The sequence below is a fragment of the Ascaphus truei genome, chromosome 2 (assembly GCF_040206685.1).
Source record: "Ascaphus truei isolate aAscTru1 chromosome 2, aAscTru1.hap1, whole genome shotgun sequence".
Taxonomy (NCBI): Eukaryota; Metazoa; Chordata; class Amphibia; order Anura; family Ascaphidae; genus Ascaphus; species Ascaphus truei.
Genome location: NC_134484.1, coordinates 188,306,269 through 188,327,357, shown reverse-complemented (window position 1 = coordinate 188,327,357; position 21,089 = coordinate 188,306,269). Strand labels below are relative to the sequence as shown.

General features: G+C 44.6%; 1 protein-coding gene across 2 annotated transcripts in view; it reads left to right on the top strand.

Annotated features, from left to right (window-relative positions):
* TMEM170B (transmembrane protein 170B) overlaps positions 1-21,089 on the top strand; it is a 51,198-nt gene that overhangs the window by 5,060 nt on the left and 25,049 nt on the right. The window contains exons 2-3 of one of the 2 annotated variants that reach the window (XM_075585706.1): positions 16,151-16,321; positions 18,495-18,672. In XM_075585706.1, coding sequence (XP_075441821.1) covers positions 16,151-16,321; positions 18,495-18,672 — 349 coding nt within the window. The remainder of the gene's footprint in view (positions 1-16,150; positions 16,322-18,494; positions 18,673-21,089) is intronic. The other variant, XM_075585707.1, reaches the window with a different exon arrangement.

The window sequence follows — 21,089 nt, the reverse complement described above, 5'->3', positions numbered from 1 at the left end:
GGATTTCAAATTTGTCCGCCTCCCGCATTAGTATACCTCCGACATCCCCCGGAGTCTGTCAAAGCAGGCCCCGTCGCTTTTGTCGAATGGCATCACGGATAGTCCCTGCGACCGGATCCTGTTCTTGGTAACGCACCATGTCCTCCCAAGCAATGATCTGATCGGGGGTAACATGCATCCCACTCGGGTCACGATAGGCTTCAGGTATAGCGGTAGAGGTGCACCCTAGGGAGTCAGCCACCCGTAATTCCGAAAAGGCTACTTGCTCATCTATGATGGCTGCCGTGCCGCAGAGTGCTCTTATTCCGGACCCGGGGATCTCTTCCCACTGCTCTTCGTCGGTGGTAGGGATCAGCCCCGGTCGCCTTGACAGGGCGTCAGCTCCAATGTTCAATGGCCCAGGTTTGTATTTCAAGGTGAAGCTGTAATTGAAGAGAGCGGCCAACCATCGATGTCCGGTCGCATCAAGTTTGGCTTAGGTCATGATGTAGGTGAGAGGATTATTGTCGGTGCGTACTTCGAATGACACCCCGTACAGATAGTCCCGAAGTTTATCCACTATGGCCCACTTAAGGACCAATAACTTGAGCTTGTGCACCGGATAGTTCTGCTCACTGACTGTGAGACTGCGGCTGATATATGCGACGGGTCGCAACCCCTCAGGATATTTTTGATGCAACACGGCTCCTAGACCGCTCCGGCTGGCGTCCACGTGTAGGATGTAGGGTTGGTCGGGATTGGCGTAGGCCAAGACCGGCGCAGCCGTCAGGCTCTGCTTCAGGTCGTGGAAGGCTTGGTCGCACTCGGGGGTCCATTTATCCCCAAAGGGCTGTTTGGCAGAGTGGTTCTTTTGGCCGTTTCAGACGGGTATATGCGGAGAAGGCTGTTGAGGGTTTTGGCCCTACGTGAATACCCTTCCACAAATCGCCGATAGTAGCCGCAGAAACCCAGGAATGAGCGCAGCTCCCCCACATTCTCTGGGCGAGGCCAGTTAATGACAGCTTCTATCTTAGCGGGATCAGTGGCGATTGTGGCGCCGGACACTATGTGCCCTACATACGTTACTGAGGTCCGGCAGAACCGACATTTGTCCAGAGAGAGTTTGAGGCCTTCTTTGGACAACCTATCCAGTACCTTCAAGGGACGATTCTCATGCTCTTACAGGGTTTTCCCGAAAACTATGATGTCATCTAGGTACACCAGGCATTCTCGGGGGTTGAGGTCTCCCAACGTCTTCTCCATTAATCGCTGGAAGGTGGCGGGTGCTCCGCATATGCCTTGGGGCATGCAGGTGAACTGATAAAACCCCAGGGGGCAGACGAAGGCTGTCTTTTCTTGATCCGCTGGGCTCATAGGGACTTGATAGTACCCAGACCGTAGATCCAGTACGCTGAACCACTGGCTCCCGTGTAGGGTATCGAGGATCTCTTCTATACGAGGGAGGTTATACTGATCCGGCACCGTCTGATTGTTCAACGTCCGATAATCTACACTGAGCCTCACAGTTCCATTTTTCTTTCTCACCACCACTATAGGGGAGGCGTAGGGGCTTCGGGATTCATTGACAATCCCGGCGGTTTCCATGTCCTGGATAGCGGTCTTCACATCTTCCCCATACCTGGGAGCGAGTCGGCGAGAACGCTCTCTGAAGGGCTTCTCATCCATCATGCGAATGGTGTGCTGGGCGTTGCGGCTACACCCCACATCCATCTCCCCGGTAGAGAACACGGATCGTCTCTTTTCTAGTGGTACCCGTAACCGGTCCTTCCAGGTTCCAGGCAATTCGGCCGAGCCAAAATCGAAGTCCAGGGCCGTACCTGCTTCTTCCACTCGGGTCGTATTTACTTGCACGGCTTCTTCCACTGAACTAACAGGATAGATTCTTCCTATCTGCTGCCCCACATCGATGACCAGGGAGAAGGGTGATAGATTCTGCACCATCACATCAATCCATCTAGGAATGGCACCCTGCCAATGGCGGAATTCGGGTACGATACCCTCGCCGCACATCCTCTCCGGGGGTACTCTCGAGTGAGTATTGCTGGTCTTTGGTTAGGCACTCCGCATAAGCACACCAAGCGGGAATTCTTTGCGTTTCTCAAGGAAAAAGCTTCGTTCACCCCTTCCGTCCACAAAACAATAGTCCGTAGTCATCTGAAGGAGGGGAAGGCTGGGCTGGGTCGGATTGAACCAATTGCAGCTGTAGACTGGACATGGGGAGCTTTTTAGTTTCGTGTAGATAGGCCCGGATGACCACTTGTACAATATCAGCGTTGGTACCGAGGAAAATAGGGTACTTGGGGGTGTCGCGGGGTTCTGGACACACCAAGGCGTCCTCCTTCATGGGGTGAGATTTTCCCGTGTTGAGCTGTTGTATTTCCAGATCCACTGTCACTAACCCGTCGATGGGGTAGTCGTCGTTGCTTAGCCCGCGTACCTTGATGTGGTCCGCCGGTCGCAGCGGACGCTTCTGAAGATGACGATCATAGAACCCTCTGTATATGATGGTGACTTGGGATCCGGTGTCTAGTAGTGCAGAAGAGTAGATTCCATCCACTTAAACCCAGATCAACGCTACCGGTCCCACTCGACTACCATCTTCTACCGGTTCGGCTCCTCCGGATGGGGTCACGTCTGTGTCTGCATCCGTCGCATACACCCCGCAGACCATAGCCTGGGAGGGGAACTTCTGGGGTGAGGGGCTCTGTGGTCGAGAAGTGCCCAGGCGGCAATCGTAGGATAGATGCCCCCGCTTCATGCACTTGTAGCAGGACATATCTCTGGGGGTAGCCCGGCGATCAGGCGGAGGGGACGACCGTCGCGATAGGCGGTTTCTCGGAGCCAGGCTGATCCGGTGGTTCCTCTTTCTTCTCCGTACTTCCTCTGGACTTAGTGCTACGCTAACTTTCGGCCTCTGAGGGGAGTGAAGCATTAGATGCGTTTCGTGTTCCTTCACCTGTTGCAGTAGTTGGATGAACGAAGGGGGGGGGGGCCCAGGTGAGGTGATCACAAATCATGCTGGCTATTGGGTGAGAAGGACTGGATCCGCGGAGGTACTGCTTCCGGAGATACTCATTCATCTGGGAGGGTAGCACATATTTATAATGCAGCAGCGGTCCGAGAGATATTTACACACAGTGTATATAGGCGGGTAGCTCTTCCTCCTCCTTCTGGTTTACTGCATAGTACTTGGCCCACAAGGTCATCCTCTTTCGCGCTATAGGCTTCGGCCTAAGAACTCTATCATCAAGCGAGAGGTTAGATCGGGGTACTGTTCGTGGTGTATTCCGATCAGAGTAGCCGCCGGGGGCCGCAGGCACTCCATGAGTCTCTGTCTTTTTACTACATTGGTGCACGACCACTCTTCCATCACGCCCTGCGTGTGCTCTTTCCACGTTTCTACCCCATCTTCCCCGGTAGGTACAGGGAGGGTCCCCGAGAAGGCTTTTAGCTTCCGGTAGTTCTGGGCGTGGGTGGCTAAGGTAAGCGCTTCGACTAGCGGCGGCAAACTGGGGGGGCTAGATAACTGGTCTATCTTGTCATTTAGTTTTTTAGCATATCACTACTCACTCCAGCCTCCATGGATGCGCTGGATGCCGGGTCACTGGACATGGAGCGGCAGCTACCGACCTCACTCTCGGCATAGTGAATCAAAGGGAGGGTGGGGTCGTCCTCATCCAATGGACGTACGAGGGGATCTCGGAGGGGGTAAACGAAAGGACTACCGCCGGGCGGGGCATCAGGCAAGACCAGGGACTGCGGAACGGCAGGTTCGAGCGCTAACAGGTTACGCCGACAGTCCACAAGTAAGGTATTCCACTTGGAGTCGTGATCTACCATTACATCTACCAGGCGAGCTTTGGCAAAACCCGGGAGTTGTCGCAAGGCTGTCTGTAAAGTCTCTAAGGATAAGGCCATGGGTACTCGGGCCAGTGCTACTGCGCGACGAGTAGGCGTGCGTACTTGACGGGCCCAGTCTCGTATCTCGTGATGGGTGGGCAAAGCCATGGTGCTCACAATTTAGGTTCGAGGGGTACCCCAGGTCTGAAATCTCAGCAGCGCCTCCAAATGTAGATAGAAACAAATGTAGCCCTGCTTCCTATCACTAGCAAGCGGCAACTATGTGCTGTTTTACCTACTGGCTCACAGGGCCTAAGTCTCTGCCACGGAGAGCCTGGGGTGCGCGCAATATTTATAACGGGTGCAGCGCCTCCACCTGCGACAGATCCCGCCAAAGGGGGAGTGAGTCTTCACAGGACGTATATGCAAGAATTACACTTACACAGCCAAGTTCTAAAATCAATCTCTTTTACTGCCTCGGCGGACGCCAACAATTATCCCCAGACCCACCACCGGGTGATCCCACCCGTGTCCAATCCTACTGCTTAGTCCTCCCGCTCACAGCAGGCCCTATGTGTGTGTATGGGTGACTGCGCAGCCACTATGTCGCGGGTGAATGAAAGATACAGTTGGTGCACTTGATGAAATACCTGCCGAGCACTCCGGTGCTCGGAACGGCCACAATCTTCAAAAAGGGGTCTCTGTGCATCGACACCGCTCGATCTCTCTTTCTCCCTAGGGTCAGGGGCGCTCCCACCCGGACCCTGGCAACTCCAAAGGGGTCTGAGCCCAGACCTCCCTCTCGACAGAATAGTCCAGTTCAAAACCAACAGTACTAAGGGGACAGGAACCTTACTAAGGCGATCCCTAGCTCAGCTTGTCTCTAAGGTGACTCAGGGCTAGCTGGGCCTGGGGCACCTGGCCTGCGCCGGGGTGGTCAACCTCCCCTCACAGTCTCTCCGTCTCCTCTCCTCTCCAATCAGCTCTGACTCCACGTTCGCGCAAACACTGCCTATATCTCTGGCAACTCCTCCGCCCATAGGCTAGACTCTCTCACCTGACCCTCCCCGCAGGGCTGCTGGATCAAGGGACTGCTCTTTCTCCCGCCAAATGCACTCTCCTCCTTCGCGGGCTTTTGCAACTACTCTTTGCAAGCGCAACCTCCCATCTTTCGGGTGAATCAGGGATCACGGCTACATATATACTGTATATGTAAAAATGGTTTTTGAAGCAAAAAGTGGCACTGTGTGCTCATTTGCATGTCATTTCCCAGAATCCCTTGCTGCAGTGGAAGTGCTGTGTGCTGGGTGATACAGTTGTATTTACATTTGTGTATATATATATATATATATATATATATATATATAACAATCCAAGATGCTATTTATATTATCATGTATGTGGCGCTGTTCTGATTTAGAAAGCTGGTGCTTGACTTATACTTTTTGGATGCTACATTGCCTGTGACTCATGTTTTGCACTGTGCAAGGATGTATTGATGCATATTATACATGCATACATTGTTTACACATATTATACACAAATGTTTGCATACCATTTTACAACAGATTATCGCAGACCTCAATAATAAAATGTGAGATCTTAGAATATGGACACCACATACAGTTGTAACAAAAACTGTTTTCTGTGACATGTATAATATCCTGCTCATGTGAAATGTATTCTATATACAAAGGATGTAAAACATTTGGCATTCCGAGGCATTTGAACTGTCTTAATGCCTGATTTTGGTCTCTGCCAGTGTCAGCTTATCACTTGGAAGTGGTTATACTATATGAAGCCATTGTAGGAGTTACTGGATGAGTTACAGTACTTGACACACATAATGAGATCATGATTTATGGTTATTGGTAGTTTATTCCATAGATGTTGTAGGACAAAATGTCTAATATAGCAATAACTCTTCTGCTGCCGGTGGGACCTGCAATACATTGGCAAGCAGCAGAGGAATTCAACTATTTGCTCGTTCATAAACATTTACTAGAGGTGGGCAAATGTGTCAAAATTCGATTCGGAAATTATTCACAGAGGTTTAGACAAAAATCGATTCACGGACGAATATTCAAATTCGAAGATGTAAACAAATTCAAGCAAATGTATGCAATTCGCTGGCGTTCACCCTGAAATATGGGGGAAGAGAGAGACCTATTTTCATAGAGTCCAAAGTGATAGATTAGATAGATAGGATAGATAGACCCCCTTAAACAACACATGGAGCTCTCTCTCGTCGGGATGTGGAACTTCTGGATGAATCGAATGTTACTGTAGATCGGATGTGCAAATAGTGGCTGCCTTTGGTATTGCATACATTGGAATGAGGGTAGCCAAATATCCCTTTTGAATGTTTTTTTTAAACTATGCCACACATCTTTAATAATTCTCTAAGCAATCTTCTGGCTATAGAAATCACCTTACGGCCTATTTACTTTAATGGGTTGTACAGTATTACCCTGCACCCAATGTCATGTAGGGTCTTTTCAACTACACCCGTGATGCTCAACTCCAGTGCTCAAGAACCCCTAACAGATCAAGTTTTAAGGATATCCCAGCTTCAGCACAGTTGGTGCAGTATTCGACTGAGTCACTGATTGAGCCTCCTGTGCTGAAGCTGGTATATCCTTAAACCCTGACCTGTTGGGGTGTCTTGAGGACCGGAGTTGAGAACCTCTGCAGTAGGCTGTAGTTCTCCAAAGGGGCCAGATCAGAAAACATTTCCAAGTAGAAGGGCCACAAGCTTATTGCAATGTAATTTTCGATGCATTTGAAGACTTCAGAATGTTTATATATTTTAACATTTTTCAAGCAATTATAAAATATGTATCATATACATCTACATCAGCTTAATTAACAAATAAGTTTAAGTGTGAAAAACTGCACTTACCTGCCTAAGTCATTAGTATGACATTAGCAGGAGAATAGCGTCCAATGCCCACATCAATACCCTTCCCGGGCCCTGTGTTATGGAATAGCACAACGCCATCATTTTTTTTAGGAAATAATGAATATATATGTACAGTATATACTTAGGGCGCTAGTAAAATCTACCAAATATAAATCTATAAATGTGAAAAGCTTATTTGAGATATATGTGGCTGGTGGGGGAATTGGATTCCAAATGATGAACGATCTATGTTAGAGGTCTAGGTGTGAACTATTACACTGGTGTAAATATTATACCCAGGATATTTCGATTAACAGCACGAAGATATACAGAAAATTAGTTTTTCTATTGTGAAGTTATGCACTAGCACTTTTTTCTACTCTGTTTCTAAGAAGTGGCATTTCAATAATGGATTGTACTAGTCATTACACACTGCTGCTTATGTATTTCATACCTGTCAATTTTTATCCGGAAAATGTATTCATATTTTGTATTTTTTTGTACTAGCAATAGACTTTGTGATATTTTTGTGTGCATATTTAATGCTTCTAAATTGCTGATGCTTTCATCCCCAACTTCTTGGGGATGCCTCTTAATAGTTCTGATTTCCGGAGATGACCGCCGGATTTCAGCACTGTTTATTATACCACCTGGTTTCTGTAGACGATCAGTAGCCTTTTTTATGTTATTTTGAAAAAAGAAAAATTTAAATCAAATGTGTAAATTAAAAATTAGACGTGAAAGTTAAATTTTTTATTGTGAACGGTCGAATCTGGAGTTTAGCGTACGCACTTAACAGCTGGGTTTTCTTAGCAGCTACTTGCCACACTTATTAGAGTGAGGACAAAAACAGGAAAAAAACTAAATAAACTAAAATAAATCATCATGAAGTAAGGGCATTACACAGGAGCTATACTACACAGAGAGATTATATAAGGATATCTGCACTCGTGCTGTCCCATATACTGTAAGTGTCATTAAACAGCTAATTCCCATGCAGCCATCAGCAGGAATATTCCATTACTTCCTATATTGTGAGACAAAAAGCAGAAAGCGCACTGAGAATCAGTTTGAAAATAGTTATTTGTATTGGTTAAAATAGTCCTCTAATGGACAACAGCATTATAAACATTCAGACAAAAAGTAATAACGAAACTTACAATATGTGTAAAAAGGTATTGGCGTCATAGACCAGGAGATACGGATCCGCAGCCGACAGGTGAATATTGCAGTGTGTCCGGACCATGAACACCATCAGCTGGATGAGATCTTTAATCCTCTCTCCATCGGTCTGTAGCTCAGACAATAGAAACACGTATAGGAACCTCAAGTGACATCTACACGATTTGCACTTATGTGCTTTGTCAGGGGGAGCCAGCCTACACAGAGAGCATTACTACATCACAAATCAATTGTCGGAGGGTTGTGCCCCAGCCCCAACATTTTATACCGCGGATTTAAGCGCGGATGCCTGGGGCGATTGGCCACGTTCATGCTGCGTGGGGAACAGCAGAGAACTCAAAATCGGCACCGTGATGTGTTCGAATAACGGCCGCTGCATCAGTAAAATAAATTGTAGTTTATTTGCACCAGAACACACACAGCTTGAAGTACAAAATAACATGAATAAACACTTATTGGGATGAGGCAAAACGAAATAAAATGTCCACGGAACGAACTCCACGAAAATAAAGTCTCTAGGCTCCAATTCCCAGGAGCAGGGTTGGTGCGCAAATAGAGCTATGCGACAGTCCTTGGCTACGCGCGCTGCATGCGACCCCTGTTTCTCCGCCGAAGGGAAACTTTTTGTTCTGTCCTTGCAGGATTCGTTCTTGAATCCTTAGTTCTAACGAACTCTTGAAGCAGGGTACAATCCTTAGTTACAATGGAATATGTTATACCGCACGATGTGTCTCTTTAGGAATTTTCAGGGAATCTACCTCCTGACTTGCTGCACCGACTTTTAAAGACACACAAAGCCTATTCTTACACTGTGCAGCCAATCACTGTTTGGGAATTAACAATCCCACCTATTGGCATGCTCTGCCAGTGCTTCAGGGAGCCGGGCAGAGGCTTCAAGGTATGCTACGGTCATGCGCTAACTTTGCACCTGAGCCGCTTAGCATACTTAACCAAGCCCCCTGCCCTGGCGACCTGAAGTCTACCCCTCCCCTGACATATGGACATTTCCCGGCATGTAACACTTTTAAATGTCGGTACCTTTTTAAGTCCGGACTTTCCTATACACTCTGGAGTCATCTCAGCGTGGTGTCTTAGAAGTCCGCACTTAAGATATGCATGAGATACTCAACGGAATGGCCTGTCATATACTGGACTTGCCTATTTCCAATGTATCCGCTGCCCCGCCTGCCTGAATGTAAATGCCCTTGCTCTTTATAATTTTAATACACAAAAAGAGGGGACTGTCATTTACTACTTTTCACAAAAGTTAATAACATATAAAACATATAAAACAAAGCTACTGTTGGGACCCCAGCAATATCCACACCAATCTTCATCTTTCCCGCATGTCCCTAACTCAAGTTAGCTATCTAATTATGTGTGGTCTGTGGTTTAAACTTTCTTCCTGTCTGCGGTTTGGCAGTGACTCATTTGGAAAGGGGAGTTTATGGATCTACTGACTTGGATACCTTTGGATGAGGAGAATTTAGAAAGAATTGATAGAAAGGCAGAGGTTAAGTCAGATCCGGGTGAATAAAAAAAGCAGTTAGCAAAGACATTCAGAAACTGGTTGCAAGGCTTTGCTATTTTGGCACGCGTTATCAGGACAAAGGCATAGACAAAGGTCCCAGATCATACATAATTGATAAATGTATTATTTCTTTATTTATTTATAAAATATTTTACCAGGAAGTAATACATTGAGAGTTACCTCTCATTTTCAAGTATGTCCTGGGCACAGAGGAAAACAAATAATACATGGTTACAAGTACAGTTACATAAATGAACAGGGAATACATTATATACAAGACATTGCATGCACAGTTAAAGAAAATATATATTATGAGCGTATGAAACAGTTACAGACCAGGTTAAAATGTGAGACAGCCTTAGATTTGAAAGAACTTAAACTGGTGGTGGATGTGAGAGTCTCTGGTAGGTTGTTCCAGTTTTGGGGTGCACGGAAGGAGAAGGAGGAACGTCCGGATACTTTGTTGAGCCTTGGGACCATGAATAGTCTTTTGGAGTCTGATCTCAGGTAATGAGTGCTGCAAGTGGTAGGGGTGAGGAGCTTGTTCAGGTAGCTGGGTAGCTTGCCCATGAAGAATTTAAAGGCAAGACAGGAAAGGTGAACTTTGCACCTAGACTCTAGTGTTGACCAATCCAGTTCTTTGAGCATTTCGCAGTGATGTGTGTTGTAGTTGCATTGGAGAACAAAATGACAAATTGAATTGTAGAGGGTGTCAAGTTTGCTAAGGTGGGTTTGAGGAGCAGAGCCATATACTATGTCTCCATGGTCAATAATTGGCATTAGCATCTGCTGTGCGATACGCTTTCTGACCAGGAGACTTAGGGAGGCTTTGTTCCTGTAAAGTGCCCCTAGTTTGGCATACACTGGCGTCACATTTAATTCTTACCTTTCCCGCACGGCTGGATGCGTGCAGGCCGCGTGGTGACGGTGGCATGTCGGCGCGTCACTGTGACGTCACTGTGACGTCCCGGCTTCCCTGGCTTCCCCGACACCCCTGAAGTTGAAGTGAGGTAAGCGGGGGTGCGGGGAAGCAGAGGGGCAAAGGCAGGAGCAGCTAGGGGGTCGGGAAGGGGAACAAAAATGCGCGCGAAGTGGAGGGGGTGCACGGAGGGGATGCGGCTGGCGCGCTGTTTAGTCACGGCGCCAGCCGGAGTAAATCCCTGGCCAATTAGTGGCAAATGTAAGAATAAAGGCTGCTGCAGCAGTAGGTCTTGGCTGTCAGGGTATCAATGTGCATCCCGAATGTTAAGTGGGAGTCAAACCATAAGCCCAGGTATTTAAAACTAGTGACAGGTGTTAGGGTGGTGTTAGCGTTGGTTCTAATCAGGAGCTCAGTCACTGGAAGCTTTACAAATTTAGTCTTGGTCCCAAATACCATTGTTACAGTCTTGTCAGTGTTTAAAAACAGTTTGTTTTGGGAAATCCAGTTTTCGAGTCTCAAAAATTCAGACTGAAGTATGTGTTGAAGGTCAGAGAGGCTATGGCTGTGTGCATATAGGATTGTGTCATCTGCATACATGTGTATTGAGGCTTCCTTACAAGCTGTGGGAAGATCATTAATGAACACTGAGAAGAGCAGGGGCCCCAGAACAGAGCCTTGCGGGACACCACAGGTGATATCCAGGGGGTTGGAGTTAGAGCCTGAGATGGACACATGTTGGGATCTTCCTGATAGGTAGGACTGAAACCAGTTTAAAGCATGTTTCCCTATTCCAGAGCTCTGGAGTTTGTTAAGCAGGATAGCATGATCAACTGTGTCAAAAGCCTTTGCAAAATCTAGGAATACTGCACCAGTGAGTTGTCCCCGTTTCATTCCACACTGGATTTCATTGCAAGCTTTTAGCAGGGTAGTTACGGTGGAGTGTTTGGGACGAAACCCAGATTGGAATTGGCTAGGGAAATTTGTCTTGGTATAGAAATCGCTTAATTGGGAGTGGACACATTTTTCCATGACTTTGGATAGAATTGGGAGAAGTGAGATTGGCCTGTAGTTTGAGACAGTGTTTTTGTCCCTACTTTTGAAGATTGGGACAACTCTGGCAGTTTTCCAGGTCTTAGGGATATGGCCTGCAGACAGAATAGAGTTGACTATGGACGCAATTGGTTTGGCAATGGCTGGGGCACCAAGTCGGGTTCACATTGGCTGCTTAGTTTTAGTTTGAGGAGCGCTTGTATAATCTCCTCTTCAGATACTGGGCCAAATTGAAAATTGTGGGCAGTGTTGGGAGGGGGTGGGACTGTAGGGGTACTCGCAGGATGAGATTCAGGTTTGTGGTTTGGGCTGCGTTTCGCTAATAAGTTAGTGGCACACCCCACAAAGTAATCATTGAATGCATTTGCAATGTCAGTGGGGTTTGTCAGAGTAATATCCCCCTTAGTGATATTACTTGGTTGTTGATGGTTAGGAGGCTGGAATATATTGTTGATAAACTTCCAGAAGTTCGCTGGGTTTGATGTATTCTGGTGGAGATTGTCAGAGTAATATTGTGCTTTTGCATGCCTTGTTTGCCTTGTGCACATGTTCCGCATGCATCTGTAGTGATTGAGATCCTTGGTAGTGCCAGTTACTTTGTAGCTTTTCCACAAGGCATCCCTGAACTGGTAGAGTGCTATAAGGTCAGGTGTAACCCATGGAAGGTGGGCCCCCCGTACCCTTATTTTGCGTAGTGGAGCATGGGTATCGCAGAGTTTTAAGAACTCGGATTGGAAATAGTCGAGCGCAGAATCAGGGTCGGGAATTCAAGTGATTCTGTGCCATGGGCAGTTGGTAAGGTCATCCAGAAACTGTTGTGGGTTAAAGTTTTTAAATGTTCTAGTGAGGAGAACTTTAGGGCTTGAATGGGGCGGTTTAATTTTTCTTACACAGTACCCTACTGCATGGTCACTGAAAATATCAGGAAGGATGCCAGAGGATTGGATTCTGCTGGGGTTTGAGGAGAGAATCCAGTCTAGCAAGGAATGGTTATGCGATTTCATGTTTATCCGTGTGGGTTGGGAAATGAGTTGCAATAGGTTAAGTGACTTGAGTTGTATCTGGATTTTGTGGGTTTTAGGGTCAAGCCAATTGAAGTTGAAATCCCCAAGAACTAGCAGCTCACTCTTCTCATTTAGAGAGGAAATGGAGCCAAGAAATTGGGTGATATCAGTCAGGGATTGTAGAGGGGCCTTAGGGGGGCGGTAGATGCCAGCAAGCAAGATGGGCTTAGAAAAGGGGAGGCAGATTTTGCCAACTAGAATTTCAAAAGAGGGTGGGCTTGGTGGGCAATTTAACAGTGTAAATTGTAATGTGTCTGCAATATAAATAGGCCTGATTGCGCAAATACCAGCTGACTGCTGGATCAACATGTCTGACATAAAATATACAACATAATTAACATGAAATATAACATGCATTAAGTATAAAAGGGTCAGAATAAATGGATGCACAGACATAAACACGACATTATGATAAATGACATAACAATAAATGAATAAACAATAAACAATAAATAATAAGTGCAATAAATAAATAACAATAAATAAATGAATAAACAAATATAACAATATAAATATAAACAAATATAACAATATAAATATAAACAATAAATTAATTAATAAACAATAAACAATAAATGGATAAGTGCATTTAAAAACCATAATAAGCAACAATAATAAAATAAATAAAATGAAATAAATAAAATAAATAAAAATGAAATAAATAAAATGAAATAAATCATAATGTCTAATTAATGGATGTTATATTTCATGTTAATTATGTTGTATATTTTATGTCAGTCATGTTGATCCAGCAGTCAGCTGGTATTTGCGCAATCAGGCCTATTTATCAATTACATGTATGATCTGGGACCTAATAGGGTATAAATAACCTTCAAGCTAGCCTTGATGCATATCCCCGACGAAGAGACCAGCTATTTTGAGTCTAGAAATGCGTTGGATTATGGCACAGCAGGGACACCGTAGCGGATGCATAGTGTGTGACGTCATCGGGAGCAGCGGAGTAGTTGCGATTCGAAGGAGCCGGCGCCTCGCGGCTGACAAGGTGATGGAGAACACCATCCACAGACGGAGCCAAGTTCAATCTGCGTGTGAGATTGTCCACATTGAGGCTTGAGACCTAGCCACTTGATGTGAGTAGGTTTCCAATTTTAATCCACGGCGGAGGAGAGTGTGACATCAGTCATTTGTTATTGTTGTGAACACAGTGTGTGTGTTCACATGTGCATTTTACTCTTTTTTAATATTATTAAATCCTTTGCCTTGCATACCATGCCAATCAATTGTATGCTGGGATAATGCACTATAGTAGTGTATATGTTTTTCTTGTCTCCCTTTCCTGAGGTATGTCATTCCTAAGATTCAAGATTATTCCATCTTAGCCCCATCGTGCTTATATTCCTCAGCGCCAGAGAGGTCTGTTATGTTTTACTGATACCACTGAACCTAAAGAACTTACAACATTCGCAAGTTTCATCATGCTAGCATACCTGTCAACTCCTTGTATGCTGCTAACCTCTGATCCACGAGCAGAAGTATCTAACTTGCTCATTAACATTTGTATTACACCCACCAATTCACCATTATTATCACTGTTACTACAGTACTCTGTTGATTCTGTACCCCACCTGACACCCTCCAGACCGTTGTTACATAATACTCACCAACATTCATCTCAACCCTCGTTCGGTCAGGTTTTCTTGCTGTCATAAGTGGATGTCTATATCCTGTCTGCTCTTCTTCTCTCCTGTCAGCCTGCTCACTTGCTCCTCTGGACCGATGCTGTCTTTCTATCCCTGCTTATTATTTATTTATTTATAAAATATTTTACCAGGAAGTAATACATTGAGAGTTACCTCTCGTTTTCAAGTATGTCCTGGGCACAGAGTTAAGACAAATAATACATGTTTACAAATACAGTTACATAATGAACAGGGTATACATTATATACAAGACATTGCATGCACAGTTAAAGATAATTTGTATTATGGGCGTATGATGCTGATGACATCGCCAATCCGCCGCTCCGTTCCTGCTCACTCGGCATGTGTTGTCATCCTTCTCTGCTTCCCACGTTGTCTCCGATCCCTGAAGCTGCCGTCGTCCTGCTGCCTCCTCCATCTCTCGGGCTCACCTCCGCCGCGTGGGCTGGCCCGTTCAAGACCTGCTAACCTGATCTGTTACCTCTGCGTCACGCTGTCGCCATCCTGGATACAGTTGGTGGTGACTTACCTCAATGCCGGTCTGCAATAGAGGCCGAGGTACGTCTCTGCAGTGCTGGTTCTGCTTCAGGGCTGTAACTCCGTTGCGCTGGTGGACGCGATCTCCAAGGCCGCTTTGCACCTGCTGATGGTTCTTCTTCAGCTGATGCCATGGTTGGTACTGGCTCCGACCTAACTGCTTCACCTACCCTCCCCTCTAACACTTCCCTTACCCAATCTCCTGCATCCTCGGATACGTTTTTCTTTTTGTAGCTAAAATGGCTTCTAATCCCATATTATTAACTCCACTGGGCCCATGTTGTTTCCCATCATCCTGCCTAGAACCCGTGGCTGAAATTCCCTCTCCACTCATGATAGGGGCTATGATGGTATATATATGGAGAAGGAGCGGCTCAGTGAGTAAAGATACTGACTGTAGATAATGATACAGAGTTTGAATCAGGGGATTCAAATCCCATTGTTGGCTTCTTGTGACCTTGGCCAAGTCACTTTATCTCCCTTTGTCTCAAACACCAAAATCATAGATTGTAAGCTCATCTGGGCAGGGGCAGTGTCTGTAAAAATTCCTATGTGCTGCCTACTGCGCTCTATACTGTAATTGTGAAGCGCTTTGAGTTCCATTGAGAGAAAAGCACTATATGAAATAAAGTTATAATTATGTATAAAATATGGTAATTCTTATCCTATTTTTTTTAAACTAGTGTCCCGAAATCATAAATACTATAACATAAAGTGGGAGGCCTAGCTGGAAAACAAACTTACTTCTCCTGGTGTTAACCTAAAATGGTTGACACTGCTCTGTCAGTTAAACCAACTGTCATTTTAGCTCTACTCACTTATCCCAACTGTCAATGGCAACAGCTTTAATAGGTTATGGCTCATCAGCACTCAGGATCCGCATTCGCTATTGGTACATAGGGCTCTGCTTTTTAGCATGAAACAACTGCAGTTTTGTAGCTGCAAGAAGCAATGAAAAACCCCTTTCCTTATACTGTACATATCAGCTTTTTAAATCATCCATGCTCCAAAGAGTAAAGTATTTAGCTTTATCATTCGGTGTTTACTAATGTGCTCCATAGGCTGGTATCCTGTCTAAAACCTTTCTAAGGGATCACAAACCTACTGCCTATTCCTGATACTGTTTCAGTTTTTGTAGTATAGGTGGGAATTCATCAATCGTGAAGATGAGTCACTTTTGTGGAATTATACATATTGTGTTCTGAATTCTTGTTCTAACGCTGTAAACATACTGACAGCTAATTATTGCATCTACACTACATTTTCTGCCTAAAATGTCCCCACTGGAGCTGTTTACCATCATTTACACTGTCCTCTCATCTACTCCCCCCACACCCTCTTCCTCCCCCCTCCATTTCCCCTACTGCCTGTCATTTCCCTCTGCCACTTAACCCATTGAAAGAGAAAATATGCTCTTCAATTAAATGTTTTTTTTTCCCCCCATAACTGCTTACCTTCCAGAGATGTGGTACTGGGTTTTCCTATGGGCCCTCTTCTCCTCTCTCTTTGTCCATGGAGCAGCAGGAGTTCTGATGTTTGTCATGCTACAGAGGCACAAGCAGGGAAGACTGATATCTGTGGTCTTGGTCAGCATTGGATTTCTGGCTTCTGTAACTGGGGCAATGATAACTAGTAAGTGTTATTTGCACATATAATTTGTTATAAGCATGATAATGCCTTGAATATATTTTTAAACATGTTCCCCACAAAAAAAAATGTTCTTGTGCATAACAATACTCTTGCTTGCTTAATGTGCATTTGCGACACTTGGTTTTGATTTGTACGGTCAAGTCTACAATAGCTGAGGCAGTTAGTGATAAAAAGTCAGAGGTATATAGAGAAATTTAAACATTTCTAAAAAAAAAACTGATTCATAGCAGACAGTATGGGAACTAATAACTAATAACATCATAATGATCGCTAAAGGAAGTTGGTGAAATAATAGGATTCTTCATTACATTTGATCACACTTGAATAAGTTACCAAACCAGCATCTCTGTATAATTCTATACAGATGTGTCCAGTCCTACTGTTCTTGCTGCCATGGACAAACGTGATTAAATCCGCAGCCTGTCTGAGGCGCCCGAAAACAGTAAACTTTGTGGACTGGTCGCGGCCTGGGAGGATTAAAGCGGGACCGCAACTGCATTAATTCGCCCAGGCCTGACAGTTTGGAAGAGCTGCGCAGAGAGAGCAGAGAAGCAGTCTCTCTTGAGTCTCCCCGAGCAGCTCCCAGAGGCAGTCATCAGTCAGTTCCGGTCTGTCCAACCGCTTGATGACGTAGATGCCCGAATGTGGGTTTGTACGTCACGAGGGGGAACACTAGACGGACCATATTCGTTCATATTAAAATCAGTTAAATGTTCTGTCCAACCCCCTTAAAAACGTAAATACCCGAATATGGTCCTATAGTATTCCCCTTCGTGGCGAGAAACCCATATTCTGGCATATACTGTAGATTTTCAAGGGGCAGGACAGACCGGATTGATACAAAAAAAACACATTTACAGTAAAATATTATTATTAATTACTTATCCCCCCTTCATTCACAACAAATACCACAAAGATAGTGATCATGTGATCGCTTATAGACCCTATTGATTGCACTCACATGTATGGGTAGAAAAATAGGACTATATGAGTCCTGGGACCTCAGTATCTCTATATATATAAGGTCAATGCATAAGTAATCATAGACATCTCAGCCTGAGGGGTAAATATTGTTTAAAATGCCAAACGGCATATATGTGTATATACTGGAACCTTATCGGAAGATAACATTTGAACAGTCTGCGCCTTGTCCTGTATTTCTGTTCTATTCCGATAAGGTTCCAGTATATACACATACAAATACATCTCGGTGAAAGCTGCTGTTTCGGGATAAAAGATACCTTTATGTACATGTGTACTTTGGCAAATTTGTAAGTACAAATTTCTCTGGATTCTACTATGAACTCACTGAATATCCAGCTTTCGAAAGGCATATTTGCACTATTTTGCTGCGGATGTACTGTAACCACACAAATATAGATTAAAATGAATATTTGTTACTTCCTTCTACATCAGGTATGTACCCTTGCTATTCAGCTTAATCGCAACAGTGTAACACATCCTGAGATTCCAATGTCACTTAAAACGCCCCTGAAGAAGCATGCGTAAGCCATGCGATACGTAAGTCGGGCTGCTGTGACATCACAATGGTGGCGTCCGTGACGGAGATGGCTTGATTTTCCATCCAGCGATGAAAGAGGGTTGTATAGCGATGGACTTGTGTTCTAACCAGAAATATGTAATTGTTACTTCATTCACAACTATGTATCCAAATATGTGGTTTTAAGCGACATTGGAATCACAGGATGTTTTACACTGTTTTGATTAAGCTGCCACAGAGTTAATCCTCACGAGCAGTTTACTGTTTTCGGGGCAATGAGCGCACGCGGCTGCACTGCAGTCTGGCGGCCACGCATGAATGCGGCACCAAGAACAGTACGTTTGGACACATCTGTTTGTTAGTCTAACTCTTTAATCATGTTACAAAATAGAAATATAACCTATTTCTGTTATGAGTTTTATTCTTCAACTTAATGAAGGCTGAAAATCAAGCAAATGATTAGCCACTTAGCTTGTGGAGGGGCATTCAACATTGTACTGTATTACAGCAATGCCTCTTAATTGGATGAGATGTATGTTGGAATAAGTAGTCTCTGTAGTCTCTACTCTTTTCAACCTACAGAACCTTTAGTTTACGTTAAAAAGTTGTAAGCAATGGAATGGCAGGTTGAAAAGTCCTATCTCTGCTCTACAGCCAACAGGGGGCATTCTGGGCTTCTTCCCTTGATAGTCATGCCAGTAACAGGAAGGATTGGTACAGTCAATGGCCTGAGTCTTTTATCTAAGAACCTAGATAAATCCGGGGCTCACGTTCCCACATCCGAGAAGCTCAAAAACAACACTTTTCACTCCACTGAGCTCACTGTCGTCAAGTAAGTAATAGTGGTGCTTTAAGTTATCTTTCAGTTAAGAATGTAGAGTATGTTGTTTATGCTTTGGTGAACCATATGTTCTTAGCAGCTTTCCATTTATCTGTTATGTGATTAAATAGAAGACTTCTGTTTCTATCATTCTAAAATCGTTGTTTTCCCACAGCAACATATTCACTAAAATAGTGTAATAAACATATTCAGGAAATTCCCTGTATAATGTACATGATAGGAAAGTCTGGTTTCACAGTTTTGTTTTCTCAGTTTACAGGCAGTTTTCAACTAGTTATCATCTTAATCTTCAGTTGGGTGACTCACATACTACAGTATGTACAAATGCTAGCTAGAAAACATCTCAGCACCTGTGATGGGAGGGGGTAACCAGGCTCTATTATAAAGGTCAAGCACGTTTGGTTACCCCTGCTCCGTGTATCAGGGTCCCAGAGAGTTAGCTCTTGGACGCAGTAACATTGTATGATCACATTGTATTTTGTATAATAAAACTATTTTTTGTATTTTTCCTTTTCCGGGCATGTCATCAAGCAGGGATTGCTAATATATGAGTTTCAAGGGAGGGTTTGTGGAGGAACCGTTGACAGAATGTACCTAGGAGGTCGGGGTCCAGAGTTACCGGGTCCCCAATAAATGTACCCGGGAATCATGCCTGATTCTCTGATAGATGTAGGCACATTGTCCCAGCAACTCTCCCCCTTTAAAACGTAAGCGCGACTCACAACTAGGGTACCCTCCTTCAGCACAGCCCAGAAAGGAGAATATTCACAGGGATAAATAGGTATTCCTGTAACTGAAGGAATCCCTAGGTTAAGGGGGGTACCCAAGCTAGTGCCAAAGTGACCCACAACCAGTACAGGGTTTGTGGGTGTCCAACCGTTTATAAGGAACTCTGAGAGTCCAAACTGAGTCCAAGGGAAAGAGTGTGGGGAATAAGGCAGACAGAAATAAAACAACAAAATGTTTTCCTTTTCTGTTCCCTGTACCCAGAGACTCGGAGTGTATTAAAATATAGTTTTAATATGTTTAAGCATTTGGAACCGATGTCCAAACAGGCAGCCTGTGCAAACCCATAGGCGCCGGTATGTCTGCTGGACATCGGAATTCAAAGCAGCCAGAGGATGCCCAGAGGTATGAACAGCATTTGGTCAGTGGGGAAAGGCGAGTACTAGGTCTGGAAATCAATTGCAGTCCTCCGGAATGCCACTTGTTCTGCCAGACCTAGGGGCGCCTGCCTAGCAAGTGGCATTGGGATAGCTGGGGGGAGATGTGGCAGGCTTGTGCATGTCCCTTAGCTATTTCAAATTTCCCACTGACACGGCTTTTCTACCCAGCTTGGCTCTGGTTGGCTGCTTAAGAAAGTTCCCACGCGCTGATTGGCTGTCCACTTCTATTTTATGAATGAAGCAGAGAATACTATAAGAAGCCATGAGCCAATCAGATTGTGTGTTCCCCTTGAGTCAGAGCCGAAAGAGCGCGGGCGGGCTTTTCAAAGATGATTTGTTTGTAACAGCAAAGCAACCGGCTTCGATTTCAAGCCTGAAAAGCCTGCCTTCCAGAGACTAAATCCAGCATTTTGGGACCAAGTTCTCAGAAATGAACGTAGCGTTCGCGGCTGGGATTTTATGCCGATTTGAGTTCGAAGAGATTTGGGCTGACTCATGGTCAGGAGGACCAAGTTCTCAGAAACGATCATAGCGGACACGGCTGGGATTTTATGCCGATTTGAGTTGCAGGAGATTTGGTCTGACTTATGGTCAGGAGGACCAAGTTCTCAGAAGAGAACGTAGCGGTGGTGTATGGAATTTTATGCCGATTTGTTTTCCAGGAGATTTTGGGCTAAGTCCCGGTCAGGGTAAAACCCTACCATAGAGTTCCCTGCACCTAGGCAAGTCTTGTTTTCAACCCCAGTCCCAAAGCAAGTGTGTCTTTTCATCTGTATTTTGTGCCTCATTGTGTGTAAGCAAATTTATGCTGTATAAATTACAATGTATTTCTCTACCTTGTTTTGCTCAATGAATGATACCGATAAAAAGGTGTAATTAACCCGGTCTCCCGTGACAGCCCCCACTGCAATTACAAAAATAAGATGAGCTAAGCAACATGCATGGGAATTTTTATTTTATTTTGCAATTTTTGCAATTCAAACATAAAAATATTGGCTTTCCAACAATAAGCTGTACCACACCTCATTACTCAATGGTGAGTTGGCTCCTATTCTTTGTTCATGGTTATGAGTACTTCAGTATTAGGTGACACCTTTTTTATTTGGACTAACAATAGATATTATATGACAAGCTTTCATGGTTATGTAAATGTCCTAGACTCGTCATAGAAATTAGAGCCATTGACACCTCACAATGTAAGCATAATTGATCTTATTATTGCTTTTATAGTTTACACTTCAT